Source organism: Nomia melanderi, chromosome 3, assembly GCF_051020985.1.
Source record: "Nomia melanderi isolate GNS246 chromosome 3, iyNomMela1, whole genome shotgun sequence".
NCBI lineage: Eukaryota > Metazoa > Arthropoda > Insecta > Hymenoptera > Halictidae > Nomia > Nomia melanderi.
The window spans coordinates 21,991,035-22,016,868 of NC_135001.1; the positions used below are offsets into that span (position 1 = coordinate 21,991,035).

Here is a 25,834-nt window from a genome sequence, read left to right on the forward strand (position 1 = left end):
CTTCCCGACTTCCTCGCATAATAAACAGCATTTTTCTCCCTCTCACCCGCCGCTTGAGCGTTCCAGCGGGCGTAACCGTTTGATATAATATACCCGAGAAAACGGGTATCCTACCCGGCTTTTTACGCCGCGCGATAGGCCGACGGACCTTCCTTTTGCTTTCTACATTAAAACGGCGGGCATCGCGGCTGGCGAAAGCCGTTTCTTTCCCCGAGTTGTAAACGCGCCAGTAAAACTCGAGTCGAAGCGGCAAGCGCGAAAGTGGATCGAAATCAAGGAATCAAATTCAATTTTGTCATCTCCGCATTAACCGAGCTGTCCGAGCTTCGAGCTCCGGGAAAAGGAGGAACGCGACGGTGAAGTTCCCCTTAAACTCATCTCGAACTTGATCCCGCGGCCCGAACGAATTTAAATCGCACACCGACGCGATATCCATCGGCGATTACGCCGGTGTAACGCAGCGAAAGTTGACCGTGGCGGTAGCTCTGAATAAATGAAAAGCTCGCCGGGCGACTTCGATGCCATCAATTCACCGCGGCGACGCGCTCGCGCGCCTAATATTATATTGCGGTCGCGCGGAGGCATTCGTCGCGGATAAATAAATGTTCATCGACGGCCGCGGTATACATCACCGGTCCGTGACAGACGTTTTATCACTCTCGCCGCGGCGGGACAGGTAAATGCGAGGGTCGCGCGGACGAGAGGAGGAGCCGCGCGAGTCCGCTTCTTCCAGTCGGATTCTTGTTCCACGAATTGTAATTTCCTGTGTACGAGGTGGCACGTACAAGCAGCTGTTCGTAGATCCGGGGCCTCGTTACTCGGACAAGTCCCGGGGAGAGGAAATGAGGTTAGCTCGCGTGATCTGCAGAATCGGCGGTACGAGATCGTGGTACGAATGGGAGACCGGCAGGGAAGCCCCGTCCGAGGCTGCGGTGTTAAGGGCGCGCACACGACCCGGTGATATATCTCGATGCTCGCCGTCTTTTCTGAATTAACGGGTATAAATTTCCCCTTTCCCCCCTCGGCCCCGAGACTGTTATTACTTTCTAATAAAGCGATATTGCTCCGCGGCCCCGGACTCCGCTCGCACGAGCAAATGATGTGGAACGACCAGTTAACGAGGCGGTATGCCTCTCTCGTTGTTATTCCGCCCGTAGACCCCGCACACGCGGATTCTATCTTTCTCTCCCTATCGTTGCGATCCGTCCGTTTCACTCGTCGATCAACGGACCATCTCAACGCCCGTGAACGGTAACCTTCGAAAACGATGTACTGTTCGTATGTACAGTTCGACGGAAGTGGACGCCGTAGGACGGTGTACGGCGATCGTTGATGATTTTTGTTTCGTTGTTCGTCGAGTCGGTGATTCATTATTTGGTGATGTACGCTTCGAGTTTTTTTTGATTCTTCGCGGAGATCGTCGAATCTGTTCTGCCGTTGGTAGTATTTTAATGGGAGTGTTTTAAATTGATCCTGTTCAATTTTGTTCGTTTGCATGCTGGTAATTAATAGTCGGACAAGTAACGATCCTTGGCCATTGTGATGAACAAGTTGTACCACCGTCCGCTAACAACCTCCGAAGTAATGCCGCTCTATAGTTATAGATCGGGCGGGGAGAAATGTTCATTACCGGACGAGCGATCGTTCGGCTTATTAAGACGACCTCCTGTCGTTAATTTGGCTTCGATACTATGATTGAAATGGGCTCCACTTCCGCTTCGAGCGCAGAACAAATTTCTCTAACGATGTAACGCGAAATGCCGATTAACGTGAAAAATATCGACTACCGTTCCGCGAAATACTCGCGATTCCGTTCTTTTTTCGGAACGTTTCAGCGTTCGGACGTTAACGGAGTTAATTGTTTCAAAGGCGGAGAGGCTGCGATGATTACACCGCGTCTCGAGGATGATGACATCTCTAGCACATATTTCGCGTCAGTTCGCGTTACACGGTTAATTCGATGAAATGAGTTACTGTTTCTTTGAAATTGCAGGGGTACCTGCGTGTTGCATCGAATCAATCCATTCCTTATGATTTACTGTAACGTCAGCCAATTCCGCGCTTGACGCGTACAATTGCGTCAGGCTGATAAATCAGCGGTGTTTTGACACCTTAGCGTAATCATACGGGCGTTCGAATCGTCGTCTACGGGGAGTATCATTCGTCTTTCGGTTCCTGTTTAGAAACGTGTTCGGCCACATTTCCTCTGAATCTTTACAACGAATCTATCCCTGTCTAAAATTCACGCGTCAATTAGTCTTCCTCGCGGATGGAAATATGGGAAAAGGTCGAGCGCCTACACTGTTCTACAACTTTACAAGACACCTGTCTTGTAAAACAGTGAGGTCCCGTTGCAAGGATGTTTAATATTTTCAAACGTACTCGAATAAATAAACGCTTGTAAATAAAAGTAAATCCACGTGCAACTAACTTCGAGCAGAACGAAATTTTGCAGGATGCTAATATGAACGTATCGAAGAAGGCGAAAAATTATTTTAAGGTACTCAGCGGTGCACTGATTTTCCCGTTTATCGCGTTCCCTCTTTCTTTGGGAACCAAGATCAAAATGGAAACGTCTCCGCGGTACCTCGTAAGTGATATTGTATTAACTCGTAACTGGAACACATGGGCGAGGCAGCCCGAGGGAATTTTATTTACGTCGCCGCTACCCTGAACTTGCTTTCACACTCTTCTTGGCGGTCTAATAAAATACAATACGATTTTAACCCTTTGCACTCGAAAGTTTTTCACTGGAAATATTCAATATTCTCCGATGAGATACGGACGATGCTCTTTGAAACTAATTGACCCTTTGCACTCGACAGTTTTTCACTAGAAATATGGAAGACTTTCTGATAGGATGCAGACGATCTTTGGAACTAATTAATGAGAAAACATATATGAATTAGGAAGGAAAGATATTTTATTTTAATATTCCACATATTGATGCATCATGCGAAGCTTAATGTTATATATAAGACTTTATAATTTTGCAAATCAAATCAAGTGGTGACTGAGTCACCTCTCGAGTGCAAAGGGTAACGAGAAAACGTATAAATTAAGAAGGAAAGTTATTTTCTGTCAATATTCCACATATTGATCATCAAAGCTTAATGTTATATATAAGACTTTATAATTTTTTAAATCAAATCAGTTGCGCGAACACTGTCCTATGCAACTATTACACCCTAAAGAATTCTCCAAGAAATTCATCCGATTAATTAGTACTCCATGTTCGACTAATTACAAGGGTACACGTTAAAATCCACCCACGAAGTTATCGCGTACAAATATCAATAAACGTTCCGAGTATAAAGTTCTAATAGCTAAAGTCAAATGATTCGAATAAATCATTCTGAGAGTAACCGCTGATTACCCGAATAAAAATGTCGACTAAACAAGGATAAATGATTCAATTATTCCTCGCGTAAAGTGATCTATCATCCGTAATCTTTTCGGCAAATTATTCCTGCGCAATAAATGTTTCTTTGAAACGATTTTCATAATGATCCGTCCATCTTGAACCCGGTTCCGTTACGGAAACCATTTCGTTCGGCTGTTTGTGTATCAAAATCCCCCGAGGGCGACCGTTTAACCGAAACAAGACAATATTTGCTCCTCGAATTTTCGAGCGTCAGTGAGCATTACGTTACACGTGGAAAGTAATGACCGGCCTCTCGCGAGGAACTCAACCTCCACAGCACATCATAACGCGTCATCGCTAAGAAGGCGGCGCATCAAGGATGCGACCTATTACGGCACGAGCAAATTGCTTCCCGTCGTAAAATCCGTCCGAGTGATTGATTAGCATGAAGTTGGTCTAACTGGTTGACTCGCGGCTTCTTCCAACCCGACCGTACTCTCTGCCACTCACTGCCTCTTTCTTTCTCTCTCTATCGTTTGCTCGCTTTCTCGCTTTCTCCTGCCTACATTTAAGCAGGAACGTAAAACGCCGCCCAGATACGTTCCCATAACGGTCATTAACCGCGTATCGACATTATCAGTGCCAATCAGCTGTATTGACCTTGTCGCCCATTGCCGTGCTTCACCTGTCACGCTCGAATGGTAATTAATCCTCATTTCACGCAAATTCGAAATTCACCTTTAAAATTTTTGCGCGCAGAACGGTTATCGGATCGCATAGCTTTCATTTTGTTTTCGTGGGTGAAAAGTATTTTCCCGATAGATTCGACGGTGCTTGAAAGCTCGGTTTCTTTATGCAATGTTCTTTGCTTAACTAGAACTACGGATTTAAAACGATTGATCTGTAATCCCTATAAAAATTGTCACAATAGATTATTTTCAGTCTCTTCAGACATTCATTATAGTACTCAAGTGGAACTATTTATTTTCCAAATCATTTCGAATATTCAATGCTTCGAAGATATCAATAATTGCTAAAAAATCGAAACCAGTCATTTTGACTGGTACGGTAGTTCTAGTGTTAGAAAACATTCGGAGAACATAGCATAGTTAGGGATTGAAATAGTGAAATATATAGAATGCATCAAACCTGTAACACTTGAACTACCGAGCATTTAATACGATTGATATGCAATTCCCATAAAAATAGTAACAATAGATTATTCTCCATTTCTTCAGATATTCATTATAGTACTCGAGTGAAGCTATTTATTTTCAAGATCATTTCAGATATTCAATGCTTTTAAGGTACCAACAATTGCGAAACAAGACGATCGAAGCCAGTCATTTTGGTACGGTAGTTCTAAATCTCTCGGACTCTGTTAACATCGTGTTCTGTTAAGTCTCACACAGTTTCTCCATTTGAATATTACATCCTCTTTTTTTTCAGAATATATCACGATCGTCTCGATTAAAATCCCGGCGTGTGCTCGAAGCCCACGTAGAATCCCATGAAAAATGTCAGTGTCCATAACTCCCGCCGGAGATCCTGATCCCTATGATTCTCCGTCGATGGAACTTTTACTGTCCCCCATAAATAGCCGCGATGCAAAATCGCTTTTCCGTCGACTGCATTTTCAACCCGTGCAATTAATCCATTGTTCGTAAAAATGGCACCAGATTACTTTCTTCTGCGGCCCGACTAAGAACGGAATTTCTTTACCCTATTAGCGGTTCCGGCACGGACCGAGGAAGATGAACGTCCCATTAAACTTTCTTGAACGTCTTCCTGTAGCGAGTGCTAGAAGACCGAGGCTATCGCGAATACATAAAATCTTTCGATCCTGCAATTAGAAAAACGTCCGGTAGCGTTTCCCCATGAATCTCATTCCATCAAAAAGTATCACAGGCTGCCGCGCGCGTAGAAGCGGCTTTCTACGGTTCCCGTGGCATCTAAGGTCCAAAGACTAATTGAGGGAAAGACGTTATTAAAACAGGTTCGCCGGCGGTGATTCTGATCGAAGTCTCTCGATTCGACGGAAAAAATAAAAAGAAAGGGAACGTTCGTCTGTCGCGTTATCGTCGGTGAGAATGTATCTTTTATGATGTTACAGCGTAAAACCGGGTAATCCGTGTACTTGTAAATAAAGAGTTTTATAAGATAAAGGCGACAACTGGTATCAGAGTCGGCAGCGGACGCGACGAGCGTTAAGCTAGGGCTTACCTTGCCAGTCGTAGCCGATTTGTAGAGCGGGCCCATGATGACGTGATCAGTAGGGCAGCCGTGCGTGTCAATTAGGACGATCTCGCTGGAGTCGACGCCGTCCATGGCCACCAGTTCCCTTACAAAGATCTCGTACGGGCTGTTAGGGTCGAGGATCTCGAACTTGAGCGCCAGGGGATCGCCGACTTCGGCGGACGGTATGCCTTCGTTTCCGCTACGGTCGGTGATCTTCATGGCCACGTTGGGCGAGTCGACGATCACCTCCTCGGACAATGCCGGCGTTATGTCACCGTGGACCCCGAGATCGACTTCGTTCGACACCGTTTTGTTCGTTAGGTCGTACTGGCAAGTGACGGCCAGCCCGAGATCGGAACTGGTGACGATCGTGTCGTGATGCTGGATCACGACGTCGTTCAGGTAACGACCCAGGCCCTGTTGTCTGATGTTGCACTCCAAATCGTCGTAAGCCATTCGCAGCTCGAACTCCAGGGCGCCCTTCACGTCCTGCACACACGAGTTCGGCGATCCCTTCACGTAAACTTTGCCGTAGAACAGTTTGCTGGTCTGGATCCTTGTGACCATGTCACCGGCGCGGCAGTCGATGGTGACGTTGTAGCAGGAGCTCAGCTCGTACGTTGATCCCTCCGGCACGTCCAGATACGGTTCCTGAAGATAACCGGAGGTATTTTCGATGTAGTGCGAAACGGTAATCGGGGATTTCGGGTTTTTACTGTTCTATGGGTCACGCTTTAACACTGGAACTACCGTAACAGTCGAAATGACTGGTTTCGATTTGTCTGTTTCGCAGTTATTGATATCTTAAAAGCAGTGAATATTCGAAATGACCTTGAAAATGAATAACTTCATTTGTATACTGAATGTTTGAAGAAACTGAAATAATCTACTGTTGCAATTTTTATAGAGATTACATATCAGTCGTATTAAATGCTCGGTAGTTTTAGTGTTAACCGTTTGCATTGGAAAGATTTTCACCGGAGTTGTTCAATCTTATGATAGTAATTGTAGTAATTAACCCCTTGACGTACTATTTACTTTCGTTACTAAGCTCGTAATATTTTACTATCGACAATTTGTATGAAATACAGCAAAATTTTCCATTTTATTTCAGGTGAAAATTTCATTTGAAGATAATCCGTGGGTAATAACACCATTGATTCTTGTTAAATTAGTCTAGAAATCTTCATCACGAGTCTCACTCGTCATTGTACGGCAAGGGGTTAATAATGATAAGATTAATAATAATTATTACTATTTTCCGATAAGACGATGTCCTTAGAAATCGATTATTCAGGGAACATACATAAATGTAGAAACAGAGCCGTTTCATTCGAGTGCTTCACGTACCGATTCGTACGCATCGCCTCATCAATCGGTGCATATATTTCGAAACAAATTCGAAACCGTAGAACCGGCATCAGTTACAGAGCAAAAATGATATTCCGGTTTCCGCGACTGATTTTCAGTTCGAACCGTCGCCTCTCTCGCGTGCGAATTTTCCGCGCGACTGTACTCTAACGGCACTGTTTGAACGTAACAAACACCAGTTTCAAATATTGCCGAAACCCCAGCGTTACGTGTAAAAAGTTAATACAAACTTTATGAGTGAAAATTCAATGCGAAAATAGAGTAGATTCGCGCGTGTGTACACCGAAGCCCGCACCGAAGGTCCGCGGCGCTGACAAAAACCGGCGCTGACATACTTCGCCCTGGGCACGGGAAATTCCCTCTTTCCATTTTTATTACACGCACTCGGAAACCAATTTCTGCGTTCGAATCGATTCGACCGGAATAGCATTCTTCCGCCGCGAAACAGTGCATTAAGCGTCGAAAAACAGGCAACCGCAATTTCGCTCCTGCGCGGATAAGAAGGTTATGATTTCCGTTCGAATTCGTCAAGGTTGCAACACGCGGCTCGCGCGGACCGATGCGAGGCGCGGAGGAATCGTGGCGTGCGCGACGTGTTAAAAGTACAAGTGATTCGGTTCGACGCGAAACGCCCGGTGGAAATAGAGTGAACTGATTCCTCAACAGGTTGGCGTGAAGAAAACTCTTTGTCTTGACTTTCTCGGGGGTGTGGGGCGGCGTTCTCTCGTATGCACGAGCCGAAGAGCCACCCACAGGCTCGATAGGGTAAGCATCTGCGATGGAAACTCGATTTTCCACGAACGCGCTCTCGGCGAATTGTTCGACCCGGTTTGCACGTGTGCGGCGTAATCAGGTTTACAGAAAATCCCTACCGGCCCTTTCAAGAACACGCGCCGGAGCGGAACGCGCGGAACCTGCGGTCTACGATTTCTAAGCGAATTCTATGCCCGGGATTGACGTTAAATTGTTTTACTCCCGTATGCCGAATGAATTAAAGTAAGTTCCCGCAAACGAAATTCCACGCCGCGAACCGCCGTCGTTTCACGCGACAGCGCCGAAACACCGCCGCTGATAAATGTTTTATTCAATTTTTCCGCGGCGACGGACGGGCCGGACGCGTCCCGCGATATTTGAACTGTTGTGCATTTTTCACGAACCGGAAATTTCAACTTCGACGAGCCTGTAACGACGTTATGCAAATCGCCGAACAACGTTTATTATTCAACTTACCGGTCTCACGCGGAGAAAGAAACGCGCGCGAAGAAGTTCTTTCGATTCGCGGGAAGTTTTGATTAACGAAATAACGAAATTCCGCGCTACGGGGAAAACACTGTTCCCTGTAAATTATTTCGTGGAAATATGTATCCGCGGAAATGTCAGCAGTTGTCGCGTGCTCGATAAAGCAATTATTTTTTAAAGGAAAAATACACATTTTTCGTCGATTTCACTCCGATGGAAACGCTCTCGTCGCACGGTGACCTGAATTTCAATTTTACTTTACAAACCGTTTACCCAGTTATTAAAATTAAAATATAGATATAATTTTCCATGGACTCATTATGTTGCAACAGTGAAAATTTCATACTTCTAGATATCGAAATATTTCAATGAATCGTAAAATTCAATTTGCAATGATTTATTACGAAAATTGTGTAATATTCCATTTCACTAATTCTCGTATATTCAAAGCTGACGGAAGTGCGGACTTTCGAGACTGGAATTAAAATTCGAAACTCGAAAATTTGAAAATGGTCTGTATCTCCACGTTTGAAATCGAATTGTGAAACGCGGTGCCCGTTGGAAAAAAGAATCTATCATTCCTAAGGATTACGCAACGATTCGTATTACAGCGACTATATTATAGATAATGAAAAGGTGGATCTCGTGTACGCCCCACGCTAAAAATTCTAAACACTACAGTATTTTTACCTGAATGTCGGAAAGAGTGGCCCTGGAATGATGGCTAAGACGGCAGACCATGTCGCCGGTGTCGCCGTAGTCGTAAGAATGGCAACGGAAGGGCGAGTTGAGGCAGAGTTCGCGGCATTCCTCGGCGGTTCCGACATCTTGGTAGACGGAGTCGACGGTCTTCAAAATGCGGCCCGTGAGCTTCTTGAATTCGCAGAGCTTGACAGGTTCATCCACGCAGTGGTTTTCAAGATAATCGTAACCCTTGGCGGATTGGAAGGCGTTCGATCCTGCGACTGTCAATCGGTCCATGTCCGACAGATCGCACTGCTTCGTAGCGTTCACGTAGTTCGCAGATCTGCAACAGAGACAAAGCAAAACGTTCGTTCAATGTTCGGTTCGTTGTACACGCAATGAAAAGATTCAGGAACAATGTTACCACGCTTCACAATAACGGAATGCCCGGAATATAAACGAAACGCGCGAGATAAAGGGTCCCATCGAAGAACGTTTCCCCAGTGCCGATCGCGAATGCGCTTCGAAACGTTCGTTTAATACGATAACGCGTCCGTGCGCCGGGTCGCGCGGCATCATCCGTTTAAAATGAAAACGGTGACGCATTGAAAAATCGGACGGCCTCGATCCTGTCGCGGCGGTGTAACGGCGGACCGACAAAATCGGTAAATTTTTTTCGACGCCGCTCCGATCGCGCTGTCGCCGGCTCGTTATTGCAATGAGTTTAATGGCCGCGAAAGGGATATTTTTAATTCGATGATCCGACGGAACGTTACGTCGCCGATTAAATTGACCTGTTGCGCGGGGCCCCGTTTCGAACGAGTAGACATCATTTCGGTCCGCGCGTCGCGGGGTATTAAGTTATTGCGACTAAACTATCGCTGCGCCGAACAGTCAAGCGGAATCACGGGGTATCCTACGGCCGACAATGCGCGAATTTATTAAGTTACCGTGGGCCGCTTTATAAAGGAGGATCGAACGGTTCGTGCCGGAATCCGGGCCAGAAATTGTAATGGTAGCTTGTTAATGGATTTCCAGGAGACTGCATGCTTTACTTTGCCAAATCTCGCTCCGCCACAAATTGCAATCCGCCCTCTCGCGTATTTCACCGTGATGCCGGCTATATTCGATATCGTGCCCGCGCGAGCATGTATATCGCCGCTGAGAATTATACGTCTATAATATTATGCGGATCGTGTCGTAAAGAATGCGGCTTCCCTTTTAAAGAGATACGATAACTATGAGAAACTCGAGTGATTCAAGTAGACTCGGATATAGAAAGAAATTTAGCTTGAGACATTGTTGTATCAGCTTTTAACACTAGGTTTACGGAACGCATCAATTTGACGCAGATTGAATTTTATAAACATTATTTGGTAAATGTGGTAAACCTGACTGTCTATTTCTACATCTACAATTTCCAGAATCTAAATGAACGAATGTCAACGTCCCCAGGAACAATAGAATAAACTACAATAAATGCCCGTGAACCTAGTGTCAAGCAATTAATCAAAGTACGAAATTATGTAAGTTATTTGAATCGTGATTTCGCAATTGGAAATTTCATGTTTTAGCATTTGAATTGTGAAAATAGAGCTTACGTAGGACAATGTGTTTAATGGTAATGCGATTCGACTGCGAGATATGCGAGAAGTGGACAAGTAGAGTAAGAAGCTTATGGTAAACCATATTTTTCTCTGTGAGTGATTTAAAGCGTCACCGATTGTGCAGTGATAGCTTTGTTTCTGTCGATAAGTCCTGAAGGATTTGTTTATTTTAGAAATTATCCAAATCCGTGATACCCTTAGAGAAAAGTGAACTTTTCATGTGACAAGTACAATCTTTATTGGTGCTATTAAACGGTTAAACGAATCTTCGAAGGTTTTTCCCAGCGAAATTGTTCGGACACACGTTTCGGAGCGTTATATTGTATGAAAATTGAGTTGTCAGGATTGAACCTTTGGAGGCTTACAAAATTTGAAATGGAAGTGACAGGAGAATGCTTCGACAGGTTTTTTCGCTGAAGTTTGAAAAAGAAAACCATTAAATGGTTGAAACACAATACATTTTTTTATGAACTGAAAATCGGCGCTGTTCGCCTGAACGAAATATAGGTGAAAAATCTGTAAACATAAGGCTGAAAATAAAGGCTGAACGGAAACAAAGAGGAATACAGTAAAAAACGTGATTGTCTGGTTTTGTTAACTGAAAACGTACCATTAAACGATCCAACTTAACGTTAACTACAGAATATTTTAATATATTCTTGGACAGTTGTGAAATTTTGTTTAAATACTGGATTTTGAAAGATCGATCGGACAGTTTGGATGGCAAAAGGAGCAAGCATTCCACAGTTTCAGAAGAAAACCTGAAAAATGATAGCATCAAGTTCTTACTTCTGAAGGATACAACTCCGCAAGAATTTTAACAGCTAGGAATTATCATTTTTCAATTTTAACCCTTTGCGGTCCAAAGTGCTCTTGGTTTCTCACTTTGAGGTTCACGTCGACGTTAGTTCATTCAATTACAGCTTAATATGACGCTCTATTTATTTATTCAAGAATATTTGGGAGTCATTGAAATGTCACCTTTAAATGGTACAATTGTGATACTACGAATAAATATAGAAAAAATCGTTAAAACAGGTAGAGATTGCAATAAAATAGAATGTCATTACCACAGCACCAAACTCGCAAAGCACTGATCTACTCCCACTTCCTTTAAAATGAACCAAACAATGTCTTCCCGATCGTTACATGCATGGAGCAAGCGTAACGTCAGATGGTTTCCCCAGAAATCGGAAGGTTCAGTCGTTTGCTCGTTTTTATTTTCCTTTTTGTCGCTGCTCGTCGCAAATACTCCAAGCGTCACGATACTATGTTTCTCATGTATGCAGGGACATGAGAGGCAATGGAAATATGGATAGATCATGTGCAGGATTCACAGATGTGAAGCAAACGAAGAATGAGTGACTGTTTTGCTTCTCTCCTAGACGACATAGTTTCCCTAGCAAAAAGCTCAACTGATGTAACCAAATTCGCGAAATTACATTTTCTAACTCGTCGAACGCATTCGTATATTCTCCGAAAATATTCCAAACTTTAGTTTTAGTTGTAATCGTGGAGTTAACATCAATAATGACTGAATATAATGATATATTCGTTGATTATTGAATGCTTGTAATTAACTCGATCACGAAACAATTGCCAGTGTGCGATACATTAATTCCGTTTACCAGGAACGACACGCTAATCGATTGGTTTATCTATTTTTCCGTATATCGTCACAATTCATTCGACAGTACACAAGTCTGTGTACAGTGACGCTGTTAAAGTGTTTTTTATAGTGACGCTGGCAGGTATGTTGTTACTGTTATGCAAACATGTGTTCTGGGCGTACTTTGAAGTGTGTATAAACATACACGGTGTGTATTACAGTATCGCACGGCAAATGTTTGCTTGCCGGTTCATCCTTGCGAGAGACTCGACGGGATCCGATCGCAGTTTTCCAATCTTTCGCACAGCGTGCATCGTAAATGGAAACAATGGTTCGCTACGACGCTACAAAATGGAATTTTTAGAATCCCCTTGTCGGTATTTTATAGAAATTCCATTAATTAGCTGCTGTCGCGTCGACGAAAATTCCAGTTCGCATTACAGGAAGCAATGGACGTGTATTGAAACTCGGTGAAATTTCGACGCCATTATTCATTTCAAAGGTACCGTGGCGATACGTTCGAACTGAAAATCGAGTTTATCGTTCACGCGAAAAGCTCCGAACTGTTACGAAGACGATCTGACGTCGACGCTCGAATAACCGTGACAGCATTCTTGAATTCTTCAACGGCGCGCATCTGCCACGTTGGTATCATTATCAATCGAGTGTATCGTAAATCACCTGTTACAAGCGTGTGATTCAATTTCAGTCGGATTTCGACCTTGACTGGTCGTCCGCGTACAGCTGCAAATTAAATAGCTGACCGTTCAAGCGTTAATACGTTCTTGCGCGAGCTTCTTGCGCGGACGCTTCCGCAATCGGGTCTCGAATATCACCAAAAAACCCACGAGAAACATATTCAGCGCGCGCGGAACAGCGGTGCAACGATAAATTAATGTACCCCTCGTTTCTCGGTTCGCAGTCTTTATTATCGCTCGCAATAACGTCGATCCGTTGAATGGAAAACGTCGATCAAATCGAGCGGCCGGCGCCCGACCGCGAACGCGTCCCCGCGTTAACCGCGGCCATAATTTTCTGAATCACTTAAAGCGTTAACAATTCAGGTTTTCAATTTACGGCGCGGAAGAAAAAGGACGAGGCGACGAAGAAAGGGATGCGGGACGGGAAGAGGAGTAGCAGCAGTAGAGGAAGAAGAAGAAGAAGAAGAAGAAGTGAAAACTTCCATCACGAGGAGCTCAGGTGCTGAACCGCTATCATTATCTAACTGAAGTTTGCCCCGGACGTTAGCGCGACCCTTCCCCGGCCGCGCGCGCCGCTCCGACACCGGGCTTAGGGCGTAAAGCGAGCAGCGGGGCGCCAAATTTATTCCACGTCGCTCCATCGATTTTAAATTATATCGCCTTAGACCCTGAATAATATTCATGGCTGGCGCGTTATGATTTCAATATTCCCGGCGGTTCCCGTCGGACGAAACCTAAGTCGAAAAATCACCGGCGCGCCCTTATGTGGTCGGCCGCGATAAACGCTCCGCCATTCAATGAACGTATAATCGAATCGCTCGCGGTCCTCGCGATTATCACGATCCCATTTTTTATCGCGTCTACCGGTCCTCGACCGCCGCCGCCGATGCCGCCGTGCTGCGTAGCGCGGCGCGGCGCGGCGCGGCGCGGTCTCTATTAAACCTGAGATCGGTGTCTCGGATAGAGGCGAGTTCGTTCCCATAATTCCTGCCGAAGCACATATAACGGCCAGCGGGGTCAGGCCTAGGCTGGCTACTTAGCAAATAGATGGTTATTTATCGGCCCTGTAAAAATCGACTATCGATATTTTTAACGGGCCGTCATCTTTAATTCAACAGCGCGGCGTATTGTGTTCGGGTCCGCAGTTTGAAGAACTCTAGATTATAGTTGTCCAATCGGAAAAGTAGTTCTTCGAACTTGTTCTCTTCTCTTCTCGAGATAAACTGACGGTTTCATTGTGTGCGCGCACGCGCGCGCGTTGTAATTGACTCGGCCGTGACTGCTTCCCATTCGGAGCTTCTCGTTGAGGAACTTTAAGGCTAGAATTATAAACTGGAAATTATTGATGCGCTGTTACGGCTTCGGAAAAATCCGAAGTGGACGCCTGAGCGGTTCGTTTCTTGCTTTAACGCCTGATTTAAGTTTCAGGATATATTCCTTTGCCTTTCCGAACAATTCCGTCTTATAAGGACTTTATATGCAGAAATTATTTCTAGATATAATTTCTAGATATAAAATCCCTCTGCCTAGGATAATAATCCGCGAGCAGAACTAGTTTCATTAAATGTGTAAGGACGAGTTCATTAATCTGTCCAGTTCGGTGTAAAGTACCGTATCCTTTTCGCGAAAGGATCGTTCGAGTTTCTTCGATGGACGCACTTTTGAAAATCCTTTGGATCGAAAATGCTGACGCGAGAATGATACGTTCAAAAAATTTCACGTAACAACGGGAGAAGATAGGAAAAGCAGAATCTCGAGGCTGGATAATTGTTTCATTAAACGAACGTTTTACGACCTAATTACCGGCTAGTCGGATAATTGGTCTACAATACGCACGTGAAAACTGTGCTTATCATAGACTCCAAGGGTATAGTTTAGAAAACCTCCCCATCGCCAATTGATTGTACAGAACTTCTAAATCCAGCCTGCGGTCGCTAAAGTACAAGATTGAAACGTTCCTATACTTCGCAATCAGCGACCTTCGACAGAATCGTCGGAAGACATTTATCATGCAAATTACTCTTCCACTACTATTAAATCAATTCGATCATTTGAAATTCATATTCATTCATGAAACCAGAAGTCCCTTACTCGATATGCTATCACTCACCGATACCGTTCATTTATAGTCAAGATTTTCTACTTCTCCCTTCACTCGACGACAGTTCAAATCGAATCTTCATTCTCCTGTTTATCGGTAAACGCACTCGATAATTCAAATCTAATCATTCCCTCCTTATTTCTCCCTGAACGTGTATTCAGCTCTCGAGAAAAACATCAGAGAACAACCTCGTCCTCCCGAGTTGCGAAGTTCCTCGCGAGGATGAACGGCTCCTCGAATCACAGATACAAGGTCCTCTGATTTTCTTTCCCCGAATCCGAGACAAAAGATCTCCCGCCGCGGCGGTACAACTTAGAGTAAACCTCGAGGGAAATTTTAACCTCCTAGGCAGATGTTAAATGCGAAGTTAACTTCGACAGAGCGATGTTCGTGCCCGGCCACCCATCCCAATCCTCGCCCTCACCCTCGGCCGTCCTTCTTTCCGGCGAGGCGGTCGCTCTTCGTCTTCGTTCGGCAATCGTAATTCTTCCGCCGCCTTTCCGCGCCCCGCCATTTCGAACAAATGGCGAGACAAAAAAGATGGCGAGGATCGGGTCGGCTAGGCGAGGCGAGAGCGGCAGTCGGAGGAGGGGACGCAACGGCGGAAAAGAATTACAAGTGACTCGACCCGCTGCATCTCGATGAATCTCATATTATTCGGTCGCGATTGTGTTTCAGCGGCGATCGACCGTGTCCCCGGCGTCGTCCCCGCAACTCGCATTAAATCTGAGTGGCGCGGCGAGCGGAGTTAAAATAAATAAGCCGAATAAATAAAATACAATCTCGCGGCGTGAGCCTCTCAGCGGGTAAAAGCGATTTTTTGCGATTTCGAGAATCAGACCGGGTATTTCCCGGGCGTAATTCCGCCGGAGCGCGACGAGCACCATTTACGGGGCACACAGTTCTTGCGGCTTTTCAGCCGTAATTGAATTTCTGCCGGTATTTAAACCGCTTTGCCGTCACAATTTTTTCGAAGAAATTTCGTTGCCCGGCTCTACGCGAGTCGCGCGGCCCATTGTACGCGCCCCCTAGCGTAATCTCGTTAAGGAATGTGAACCGAGAAAACGATGCAGACTCGTGTGCACTACGCGCGCCCGCGCCCGCGCGCCTTGAAAGGGAAATGATTTCTCCGCCGGCGATAGATGTGCCGCCGGAATAAATGTTTCGCGTAAACGCGTCGAGCTCTCGTTCCACCGTTTGTCCACGGCAAATCGAGCGAATTCGGATTTAATCTCCTCATTGGGATTCCGCCGGGGTTGCCGGGGCGAAACGAGAATCTCGGCTCGACCTGGTAAACTTTTTAGTACGCCGAGCTTCGAATAATCGTGTTTTCGGTAAACGCATGAAGCGGGGTACTTAGTACATTTCTGCGTGTTCCCGGCTTCTAAACGTTCACGAACGAATGATAAAATGAAAGCGTTCTAAACCGTTGATTCCTTCGATCAAGTTCAACCCCTTGGCCTGTGATTTCTTTCTGAACTCCGATCGATACGGCTACTTTGTCATTAATAATTTATTGGAAAATAAATTTAAATAATATTGAAAATATTGAATAATATTTACTTTGCATTCGAATGAACCGAGTAATATATATATTTGTTGAATCATGTTGAAAATCTTCGTCACGAGTCTCGAAGAGTGAGACGAAGATTTCTAGACTAATTTAACGATCGATGTTAATCATTACCCACGGATCAAAGCAACTATTTTGCTATCACTGTATTATCTTCAAATAAAATTCCCACTTGAAGTAGAATGGACCATTTCGTTGCATTTCTTCCAAATTGTCGATAGTAAAATGGCACATGAGCTTAGCGAAAGTAAATAGTACGCCAAGGGGTTAACCAGTTAACTGTGGGATTCAGTTGGAAAAACCTCTCGTTCTGCGCGCAATAAAATCGAAAAATGGAGCGTGTACTGGTCGAACGCAGGACCAATGCGCGTAGAGTATATTTTAATGAAAGATCAAAGCGAAACAAAGAAGAATTACATGTTTATATGAAAAAATGAAGAATTCATCGCTGAAGGAATTAGTATCATGTCAAGCTTTACGATGACGTGTATACTCGTCAAACACAGTTAACTGGTTAATAGTATATTCACGAAACTCATCGACGATCTAAATAAACGAACATCAATTCTCGTAGGAATGATAGAACAAACTACAAAAACGTCAAACTTGTGTACTTTGAATTATTACTATAGAAAATAGAATTCAAGTATTCGTGTTTTCACATCGCACAGAAGCGTAAATTAACTGTAAGGCAGAACGGCGTTGAAAAAACTTCAGCCGTCAGCTAAATCTTTCGCAAGTGAAGCTACCTACAGGATCGCGAGGTTTCGATTGCTTCCGGTAGCGTCGTCCCGATAATAGCGGAAACGGGGATCACAGGTCAGGTGTGTGGCCGGCTCCGGCGAGGTCTCGCCGGGCGTGTTCGCGATCGAGAGGAAAATTTTGTCGCGAGCCTGGGGGAGCGATAAACTACCGTGGACGCGGACACGGCTCGGTTGCCTCGCCGGCGCTGGCCGTGCGAGCGGGAGTCGGCGGGGAATAGCCGTGCAAGGTAAAGCCGTAAAACTTAAATTGATCCGCTAACCGTCGCGGACGATAATGGGCAACCGAGGAAACATTATGAAAGCCGGGGCGACTATGAATCCGATAACTGGTCGCGTGCAATCCGGCATTGGGCGTTTCCCGTCACGTACGCCGTATTTTATGTACGTCGAGTGGCCGCGGCGCCGCGGCCGAGAAATACTAATTTGCATTACTCTTTCGCGGCCGCGTTTGCCCTGCCTTTTTGCGCACATGCCCCGACCCGCCGGGAGGGGGAATAATCCTCGGATAAGCGGCGATATTAACGATCGTCTCGTAAAAACAAGCCGACGGTGAAGCTGGAAGCTCGCGCTCGCTCGCGCGCGCCCGCGACCGGCTCTTTGTACGCCAAACGAAACAGGTTCATATCTGGCGACATTTTCTTTTTTCCTCCCCGTTTTACCAGCAGTGCGCCACTGGAATGAACTAATCAGCTCCGCGGATTGTCCTCGCTGCACCGTTATACCGTGTTATTTACAACGGAAAGATGCGCCCCGCCGCTGCCGTGTTTTTCGACTGCTACTCCGCGGAAACGTTGTATCCGTTTCAATTTCAACCGCGGTTAGATTGCTCTCTCTCGGTTTATCAGCCGGCGAGCATCGTTTAACCGAATTTCTGCGCGTACTCGGTTTTTTAACCTTTTGCGCTCTGTAGGCTCCAATGTCGCACCAGTTATAATGTTAAATATTTTAATGAGTCTTGAAACTATCCTAGAATCATTAACCCTCTGTAGGCCTATGTAACTTTGAAGTCACATCTCAGTATATTGGCGTCTTGTTGATTTATTTCATTTTGCACTCAAAGTGGCGAATAAAATTAAGTAATCAATTTACTTAAACTTCTATATGCCCAGGCGTGAAGGTTTAACGTCATTGTTACTTGAAAGTTACAAAATATATTCGTTTGATGAAATTATTGAAACTATTGAATACATTGTTAATTCGTATGCACATGTGGATATTTATTAATTTTGCGCTACATAGATTTTGTTATAATCATGAACAAAAATTCGGCCCATAGAGGGTTAAATCTTCGACGCATCCAAATTTCGCACTGAGAAGGAGAATAAAAGATCGAAGAAATGTTATAGCATTTCTTATTTCCGCTAAGAATACTATAAAAATTAGTGGCAGTTGCTGAAAGATCGCAAAACAACCTGGAGTGCTGGTTAACTTCGTAACCGCGGTAATGAATGCGTTCGTGATATACAAGAAGGAACGGATGTTGAAGGAACTTCCAAGCACGTCTCGCGTGATTCGTTCGCAGGTCAAAGCGAACACCTCTGTCTATCGCTGCAAACTTCCAGATGAACGTATACTTGTAATCTAACTCGTGTCTCGTTCCAAATTGATCGGAATAAATTTCTAAACATTTTCAAGCTGAAATTCGCCTAAATATTTGCTGTACAGTTCGAGGATCCCAGCGTGCAAGCCGACTTATCGCTTACACCCTCGACTTCCCGATTCGATTTTCGTCGTGCAGTATACTTTCGAAGAATGATACCTCTCCGCTTCCTGCTCAGTATTTATCTGACGAGTTAACCGGTGTACATTTTCCACCGTTATTGCCTGAAAAGTAGCAGACGGATGAGGTATCCGCGGGGGAAGAACCGACAGACAGCGGAAAGGAACGAGACAGGCGTGGGGTCAAGACCGAAGGAGATAATGACGGGGGAAGAGGCTTTTTAGCGAGCATTTCGAGATACAACCGGCGGCCCACGGCCGTGCCAGCCCATATTCGCCTGGTATTGCTCGGAGATACGTGCTGTCTACGCAATCCCGTGATGCATTGCACGATCACGGGACGAGATACCCTTTCCGCGCCTCGAATTTCTCTTTCCCCCCAGCCGGTTCGACTTTTCCCGGTTGCCCGGAGCGCGTCCGCTCCCTCGCGGCGTTCGCCGGTCTCTTCCGCTTTCCCGACAAATGGCCACAATTACGTGCATGTGCCAATACATAACCCGCACGGCCGCCCTCGTCTTCCGCAACCCCGGTCCACGGGGCCGAACAAAGTGCACCGCCATGAGTCGTCCGTTTACCGGGGACGTCCGCGTCCAATAACACACCGACGACGATCTTCCCTCCCGGTCCTCCACTAAATTTTCTCGTTCCCACTTTCCCTTTCGACGCGACCGTCCGCTTTTAAATCACCGCGCGCACCCCTTTCCCTCCCCGTCGTTGTTCCTTTTTCGGCTCGCATCGTTGCTCGGAGACAATTTTTCCGCCGGTTCCCGGGAGTCGTTCGACGCGGCGGAACGGCGGCGCAGCGTTTACCGGCAGTTCCTTAGATTGCCTTCGTAAGAGTGCATTCCTCGACGGAATTCAACGGGGGAAGCGCATTTCTGTACCGCGAGAAACGCGCACGCTATCGAACCCGCGGGTCCAAACGCTGCCGACGCGAATACAGAAACGTCTGAGCGCTTCACGGTTAACCGAGGGTATCTCGAGTGCCGGGAACTCGGTCTCGCAACGCATCCGCGATCTTTTCTTAACTACCGGGGAAACCTCTTTACCCGCTTGGCGAGCTCGTAGCCCGGCGGAAACGAACGGATGTAACGGAATACGGACTCGAAATCGCTCGAACGTATTCTTCTTCGTATTTATCCGTTTCAATTGAGTTTAACGCTAGGTTTGCTCAACGGAATTTCATGAACGTCCTTTGGTAAATACTTGGTTTTTATGAACGCTGGTCATTGCACGAGCGTGCATCCTAATTGTCTGTTATTTAACCCTTAGCGCTATCTATACTAATACTTAGTATCCCTAGCGGAAATGAGAAATGCTATAACATTTCTTCCATCTTTTATTTTCCTTGTTAGTGCAAGATTTCGACCTGTGAAAAATCTAATAATTTTAGTGTAGTTTCTTTAGGATTCATTCAAATATCTGTTATTCCTGGTGCAATATTGGAGCCTACAGAGTTCAAAGGGTTAAACCGCAAATTCTCAAAGTCTCTATAAACGAGCATCAATTTTTCTAGGAGCAACAGAATGAAGTGTACACGCAATGATCCGTAAACCAAGTGTCAAATAATATGAACGTTCTTTAACTCGGTCGAACGTAACGCTATTTCGGATATTCGATCGTCATGTAGATACGAGTTACTAATTTTCAGTCCCATTGCGCGTTTACTTTCCCAGAATTGCCATTTTCCACCCAGCTAGTCGATTCCCTAATAACGCTCCCTAACGCTGCAACCATAAGAACGAATCCACCGAAAGATCACGCTCAAGCAGCATGGTGTCCACTCGTTAATTCCGATCGTCGCAATAAACCGTTCGTCGGTCCGACGACGCGTAACGGCGAGAACAGCGATGCGACAGCGAAACGATTTTAACTCACCGAACGAAATAATTATGAGCTCTTTCTTCTAACGATGAACGGCGCGCCATTATAAATAGCGGACGATCAAAGATGCAATCATTATCCCTGACGTAAATATATTTGCGCGTTTGCCTGGTTCCCGTCCCTGGCCGCGCGTTAATTTATATTGCGCCGGCCGTTTTCTCTCTTTCCAATCTGGCCGGCGACTCGCGATCGGGGACGGCTGCGGCGCGTATACCCCGGTTAACAAGATTAATTGAAACGAGGCATCAAATCACTGCGAGTCGAGAGAGAGAGAGAGAGAGAGAGGAGGTTGCCTGGAATATCACGGCGCGTATGTGTGCAGTTCGTGTTCCTCGCGAACCGCCGCGCAGTTACAAATGATATTTCTCAACGGCGATTCGGGTGGAAATCATGAGGGCGAGATTACCCCGGCCAAACGGGGAGGGAAAATACAGCGCTGGAACTAGAGCCGGTCTCTCTTTCTCTCTCTCTCTCTCTCTCTCTCTGTCTCTCTGGGAACTTGGGAATAGTAAGCACCTCGAGGTGTAAGGAATTAGACGGCGCGCACCGACGATGCACACGCGAGGGGACACATGTACTTACGGGCGGCGCGCTCACGCGCGGGGCGACGCTCATTGGTATTAGCGTTTATACGTACGGCCGCTCGATGTAATTACGATAAAGTTAATGTAAGGGTGTCGGGTGGCCCAGCTGGCTCTACGCTCGATCGACGACGACGACGGTGCCCGGGTGTAACAGGTGCTACCTCGTGAGTTTCAGGGCGCCGGTGTAACGCTTTTCCCGTGCGGCAAACAAGCAGTTAAGATACGAGCCCAGATGTGTCTTAGGTATAGGCGGCGCGGCCCCCGCAGACTCGGCTAATTTCTTCCGATTTTTCGACTGTTCGAAACTCGTTGGTTTTACTCTCGTCCGACCGCGCGTATGGAAATGAATTCTACACCGATAGAGGAGCGACCGTTCGCGAGCAACCACGAGCGCGCAGTCGTTCGAGGAACGTACAGTTTCGAACGGTTAAGACCGAATCGGTCGTTCGGAAACAAGTTTCGAACGAGTCGTCCTCGAGTCTCGGAATCAATTTTAAACCGTCGGTAACCGTGGCGATCTTCGTCGGTATCGTTGTCGTTGAGCGAGCGGCGCGCGACCGATAGTTTCGCGCAGGAGGATCGATTACTTTGTGTTCTGCAACAGTGAGAAAGTCGAAACCGCGCGATCGCTCGCGGCATCGTAAAAACACGCGTGGAACTCTCGACGATCGCACGTACGAGCAGCTCGCAAAACAAAGTCCACGGAGTAACGGCTAACGTCGGACCGTAATGGTCGCCGGTTGAGCGATCTCAAAAGGTGCAAAAGGAAAGGTTGATTCGTTAAATGACGAGGGTATCCGCCCACGTGCACGCCTCTGATTAATAAATATAATCCGAGCTAATGAATTGTAGTGTATAACCGTGGCGTATATAACAAAACGGTAACACCGGTCTGATTGCAAATTAATTACTTGTATCACCCTATTTGCATATGCAAATGTGCCGCGAGCGGGACAGCGATATACGGAGGGATCGCGGCGGAAGGAGGAAAGAGCGCCGAGGGAGAAAAGGTCGAGGGTTCGCACAAAGGTGCTGCTATCACCGGTGCCAGTAACCAGTCTACTTATCGAGGAATTCGTTTCTATCGAACGCTCTTGTAGCTACTCATGTTAATGACGTTTGATAGCCCGATGATAGGGCCAATATACACGGCTGCTGTATACCGTCGATGCAAATAGGGCCGCTCCTTCGTCGCCCGCTATACTCCGATTCGTCTAAGCTCCAATTATCTCCGATCTCTGATCGACAGAAGACGCTGCGTATAATTCGCAATCGACTCGCTATAGCTCCGATCTTTCGTCGAAGTAGCTCTCTCTCTCTATCTCTCTCTCGAGATATTTTACTCGTAAAATACCGTTCGAGGAATCCTTGTCGCCTCTCCGGGCCATCGGCGACAGTCGAATTATTTTACAGCGTTTCGCTTAGCTCCCCGACTGCAGATTAAATCGCTGTGAAACTCGAACTGCTCCGAATGAAATTCCTCCGAATCGAGAAATCAATGGAACAGCAACTGCAGACGTTAATCATAGCGAGTTTCATTTACGGGAGTCGACGATCCGTATCGTAAAACGCGTGATTTCCGGCGTCGACGGTTCCGCGGCCAATCCCCGCCCGCTCCGCGCGAAATTCAGGTGGCCGACAATGGGCGTCTCTTCGGGGATCTCTATCAACGGGCTGTTTATAGAGCATCGTTGCCTTTATCGGCGGTAGCCTGACGACGCGTTTGTCTTAATGAACTCGAACGACAGGCCACGGAGCGTATCTAACTCGACATCGTCCGCGTTTAAAATCCGCGGGCCGGTTTTATGGTGCGTAATAGTAGCCGGGATCGCGCGGTGATCTGATAACGGCCGAAGATATATAAAAGGAAAATGGAACAAGGGTCCAGCGGGCAGAAAAGGGGGTCGGGATCGGCGTGTTAGCCGCGCGCGGTACAGCACGGCCGGAACGAAACGGGCAAACCGGTGGTACGTATACGTAGATAGGAACGGAGTCGCGATAAAGTCGTATCTCTCTTATTGCTATCTTCGCCGTAATTCTCCCCCAAGTCGGTCTGGCGACGAACACGCGAGAATGGTACGGTCCGTGGCGCGGCGGCCGGAGTGTGTTCGCCGCGCCGCTGCCGTACACGCGTGCACACAGCCCGGCGTCCGTGCACGCCGCTGAATACCGACAGGATGTATTTTAATGGTCGGATTTCTGCGCGCATGCACGTTCCTATTTCTCACGGTAACGACGGGACACGATGGGACGGGACGGGACGGGACGGGACGGGACGGGATGCGGCCAACCCTCCGCGAGAGAACGTCGTCGCGCGGATGCCGAAGGAAAATGGGGTTAAACAGGGCAGGAAAAGCATCCAGAATAACGAACAGCGCGGGAGAAAGACGCACGGTAAAAGCGAACGTACTTTCCGACCGTGTGCCGAGTCTGCTGTATCCTCGCCATCGGCGGAATCGGGAGCTCTCCGTTCAGAGAGCTCAGAGACCGAGAACGGTCGATGTCCCCGTCGCGCCTCAGTTTTTCCGTCTACCGTTATCGCCTGACGACGAAAGAACTCGTTCACGTTTTTCCGCTGACCGACTAACTGCGATTCATTTGCACGATACGTTTCGAATCCTGATTCTCCGCGTTCCTTCCCGCTCAACGATTTACACGGGGTGTTTCCTGGATACTGCTGCAACCGAGAGAGAGAGAGAGAGAGAGAGTTGGATTCAAGGAAAAATACGCTCGAGGCGTCGACCAATGAATTCCTTTATAGCGCCCATTTGACACGGGCATTAATATTTACGAGAAGTGGAAGTTGTTAAATGGTATTACAACTTGTTCAATGTTTTCTACTTGAATTTTTGTACAGAATTCTTACGTTCGGAGTCAAACTGGCTTTCAATTTTCTACGCTGCTTTGAAACTGTCTTTGCTGACACTGATGCTATGTTGTCCTATTTTTAACACGTTGTATGCCATGGGAACCACCGGTCCCCCAACCAAATCGAATTACTGTAATTCACTCGATTAAACGACGATTATTTAGAAATACTTCTATATTATAAATAATGCTACCTAATGTGATGTTCAGCTAGATGAATGTGCGATAATAATAACGCTATTCAATCGAATGATTTAATATTGTATTTTTTCCATTTTGTGTATTTTGCTCTATGAAATGCAAACTTAAAATGCAACTATCTTTTCTGTTACCGATGCCACATTGTCCTAACCTCATTTTCAATGTCATTCGAAGGTAATCATCATTCTTCCCCACGTGCGTTTATTTCAAGCTGCAAAGTTAAATTGAAATTCGAAACGAGCCACGGATGGAACTGAACTCTACTGTGAAGAGTCGCCGAACACACACACGGCTTTCATGACGAAGGAAATTATCGACAAACATCGAATCGTAACTGAAGTCTATACCCTAAGGGCGTGTTTACACCGCTGCCGTGTGCGCCGTGGCGTGCACGGACGGGTTACGGTGCAGCCTCTGGTACGGGAAACAGCGCGGAAGACACTCGAAACACTTAAAATGTGGAGGCCACGTTCAACCATGCGCGCGCTATGCATTTCGCCGGCTACGGAAAATACCGAATCCGCGAGTGAAAATGTTCGCGCGAACGGAAACCGTATCTCGCTCTCGAGCCGTCGACGTCGGGAACCTAACTTACTCTCGCGCGAACGGATCTTGAAAAAATTGTTCAAGAAAAACCTCGAACATAGCTTCCATATTTCCGAAGACCACGATAAACGATTCAACGATTCGCAGTACATTCGTACCGATCTCATACGAACTCTCGAAACGAAAATATAATCCAAGTTGACCGGTGAATTCAGTAATTTCCAACGATTCCCCCCTCCATCCAGCATCAATCGAAACGATAAAACGGTCGGCCGAGGGGAAAAGGAAGACTGAAACAGACGCGATGCAACGCGCAAAAGGATCTCTCCGATTCGAGTGCACGGGAAGGACACGGTTCGCGGAGGACAGTACACTATGGAATTCTTGGCAGTTACCGAGGTATCCCGTCCCTCCCCCCGTCGTCCCCGCGCGCCGTCCCCGCAGAAAAGAGTTATAGCCTGCTCCGATTGAAGGAAATCATCCCGCAGATAAGGAGGAATAGGCAAAGCGGCGAAGCGGACCGGTAAATCGAAAACGTATTTACGTGGCCGAGGGGGGACAAGCGAGGCCGGCCGAGGGAAACGAAACGCTCGCTCGGCCGGGAGCCATGCGTATTAGAAGGGGCCCCCGTCTGACGACACACGGGGCCCCCTTAACGTTCCCCCCATCTGCCTTGAATGATTTACTCCGATTCGCCACTGTTTAGTTTAAACAAACGCCGGGCCCCGGCGGATACCGGTTGCTCTCCGTTGCGCCGCTATGATCGCGGCCGGGTTGGCCG

The 25,834-nt window shown here is 46.5% G+C and overlaps 2 protein-coding genes across 2 annotated transcripts in view; one reads left to right on the top strand and one right to left on the bottom strand.

The window, feature by feature from the left end:
* Atg16 (Autophagy-related 16) overlaps positions 1-25,834 on the top strand; it is a 338,482-nt gene that overhangs the window by 301,377 nt on the left and 11,271 nt on the right. The window lies entirely within an intron of this gene.
* neo (ZP and PAN domain-containing protein neyo) overlaps positions 1-25,834 on the bottom strand; it is a 103,084-nt gene that overhangs the window by 10,121 nt on the left and 67,129 nt on the right. The window contains exons 4-5 of the mRNA XM_076365995.1: positions 8,903-9,239; positions 5,588-6,253 (exon numbers count right to left, since the gene is read on the bottom strand). Coding sequence (XP_076222110.1) covers positions 5,588-6,253; positions 8,903-9,239 — 1,003 coding nt within the window. The remainder of the gene's footprint in view (positions 1-5,587; positions 6,254-8,902; positions 9,240-25,834) is intronic.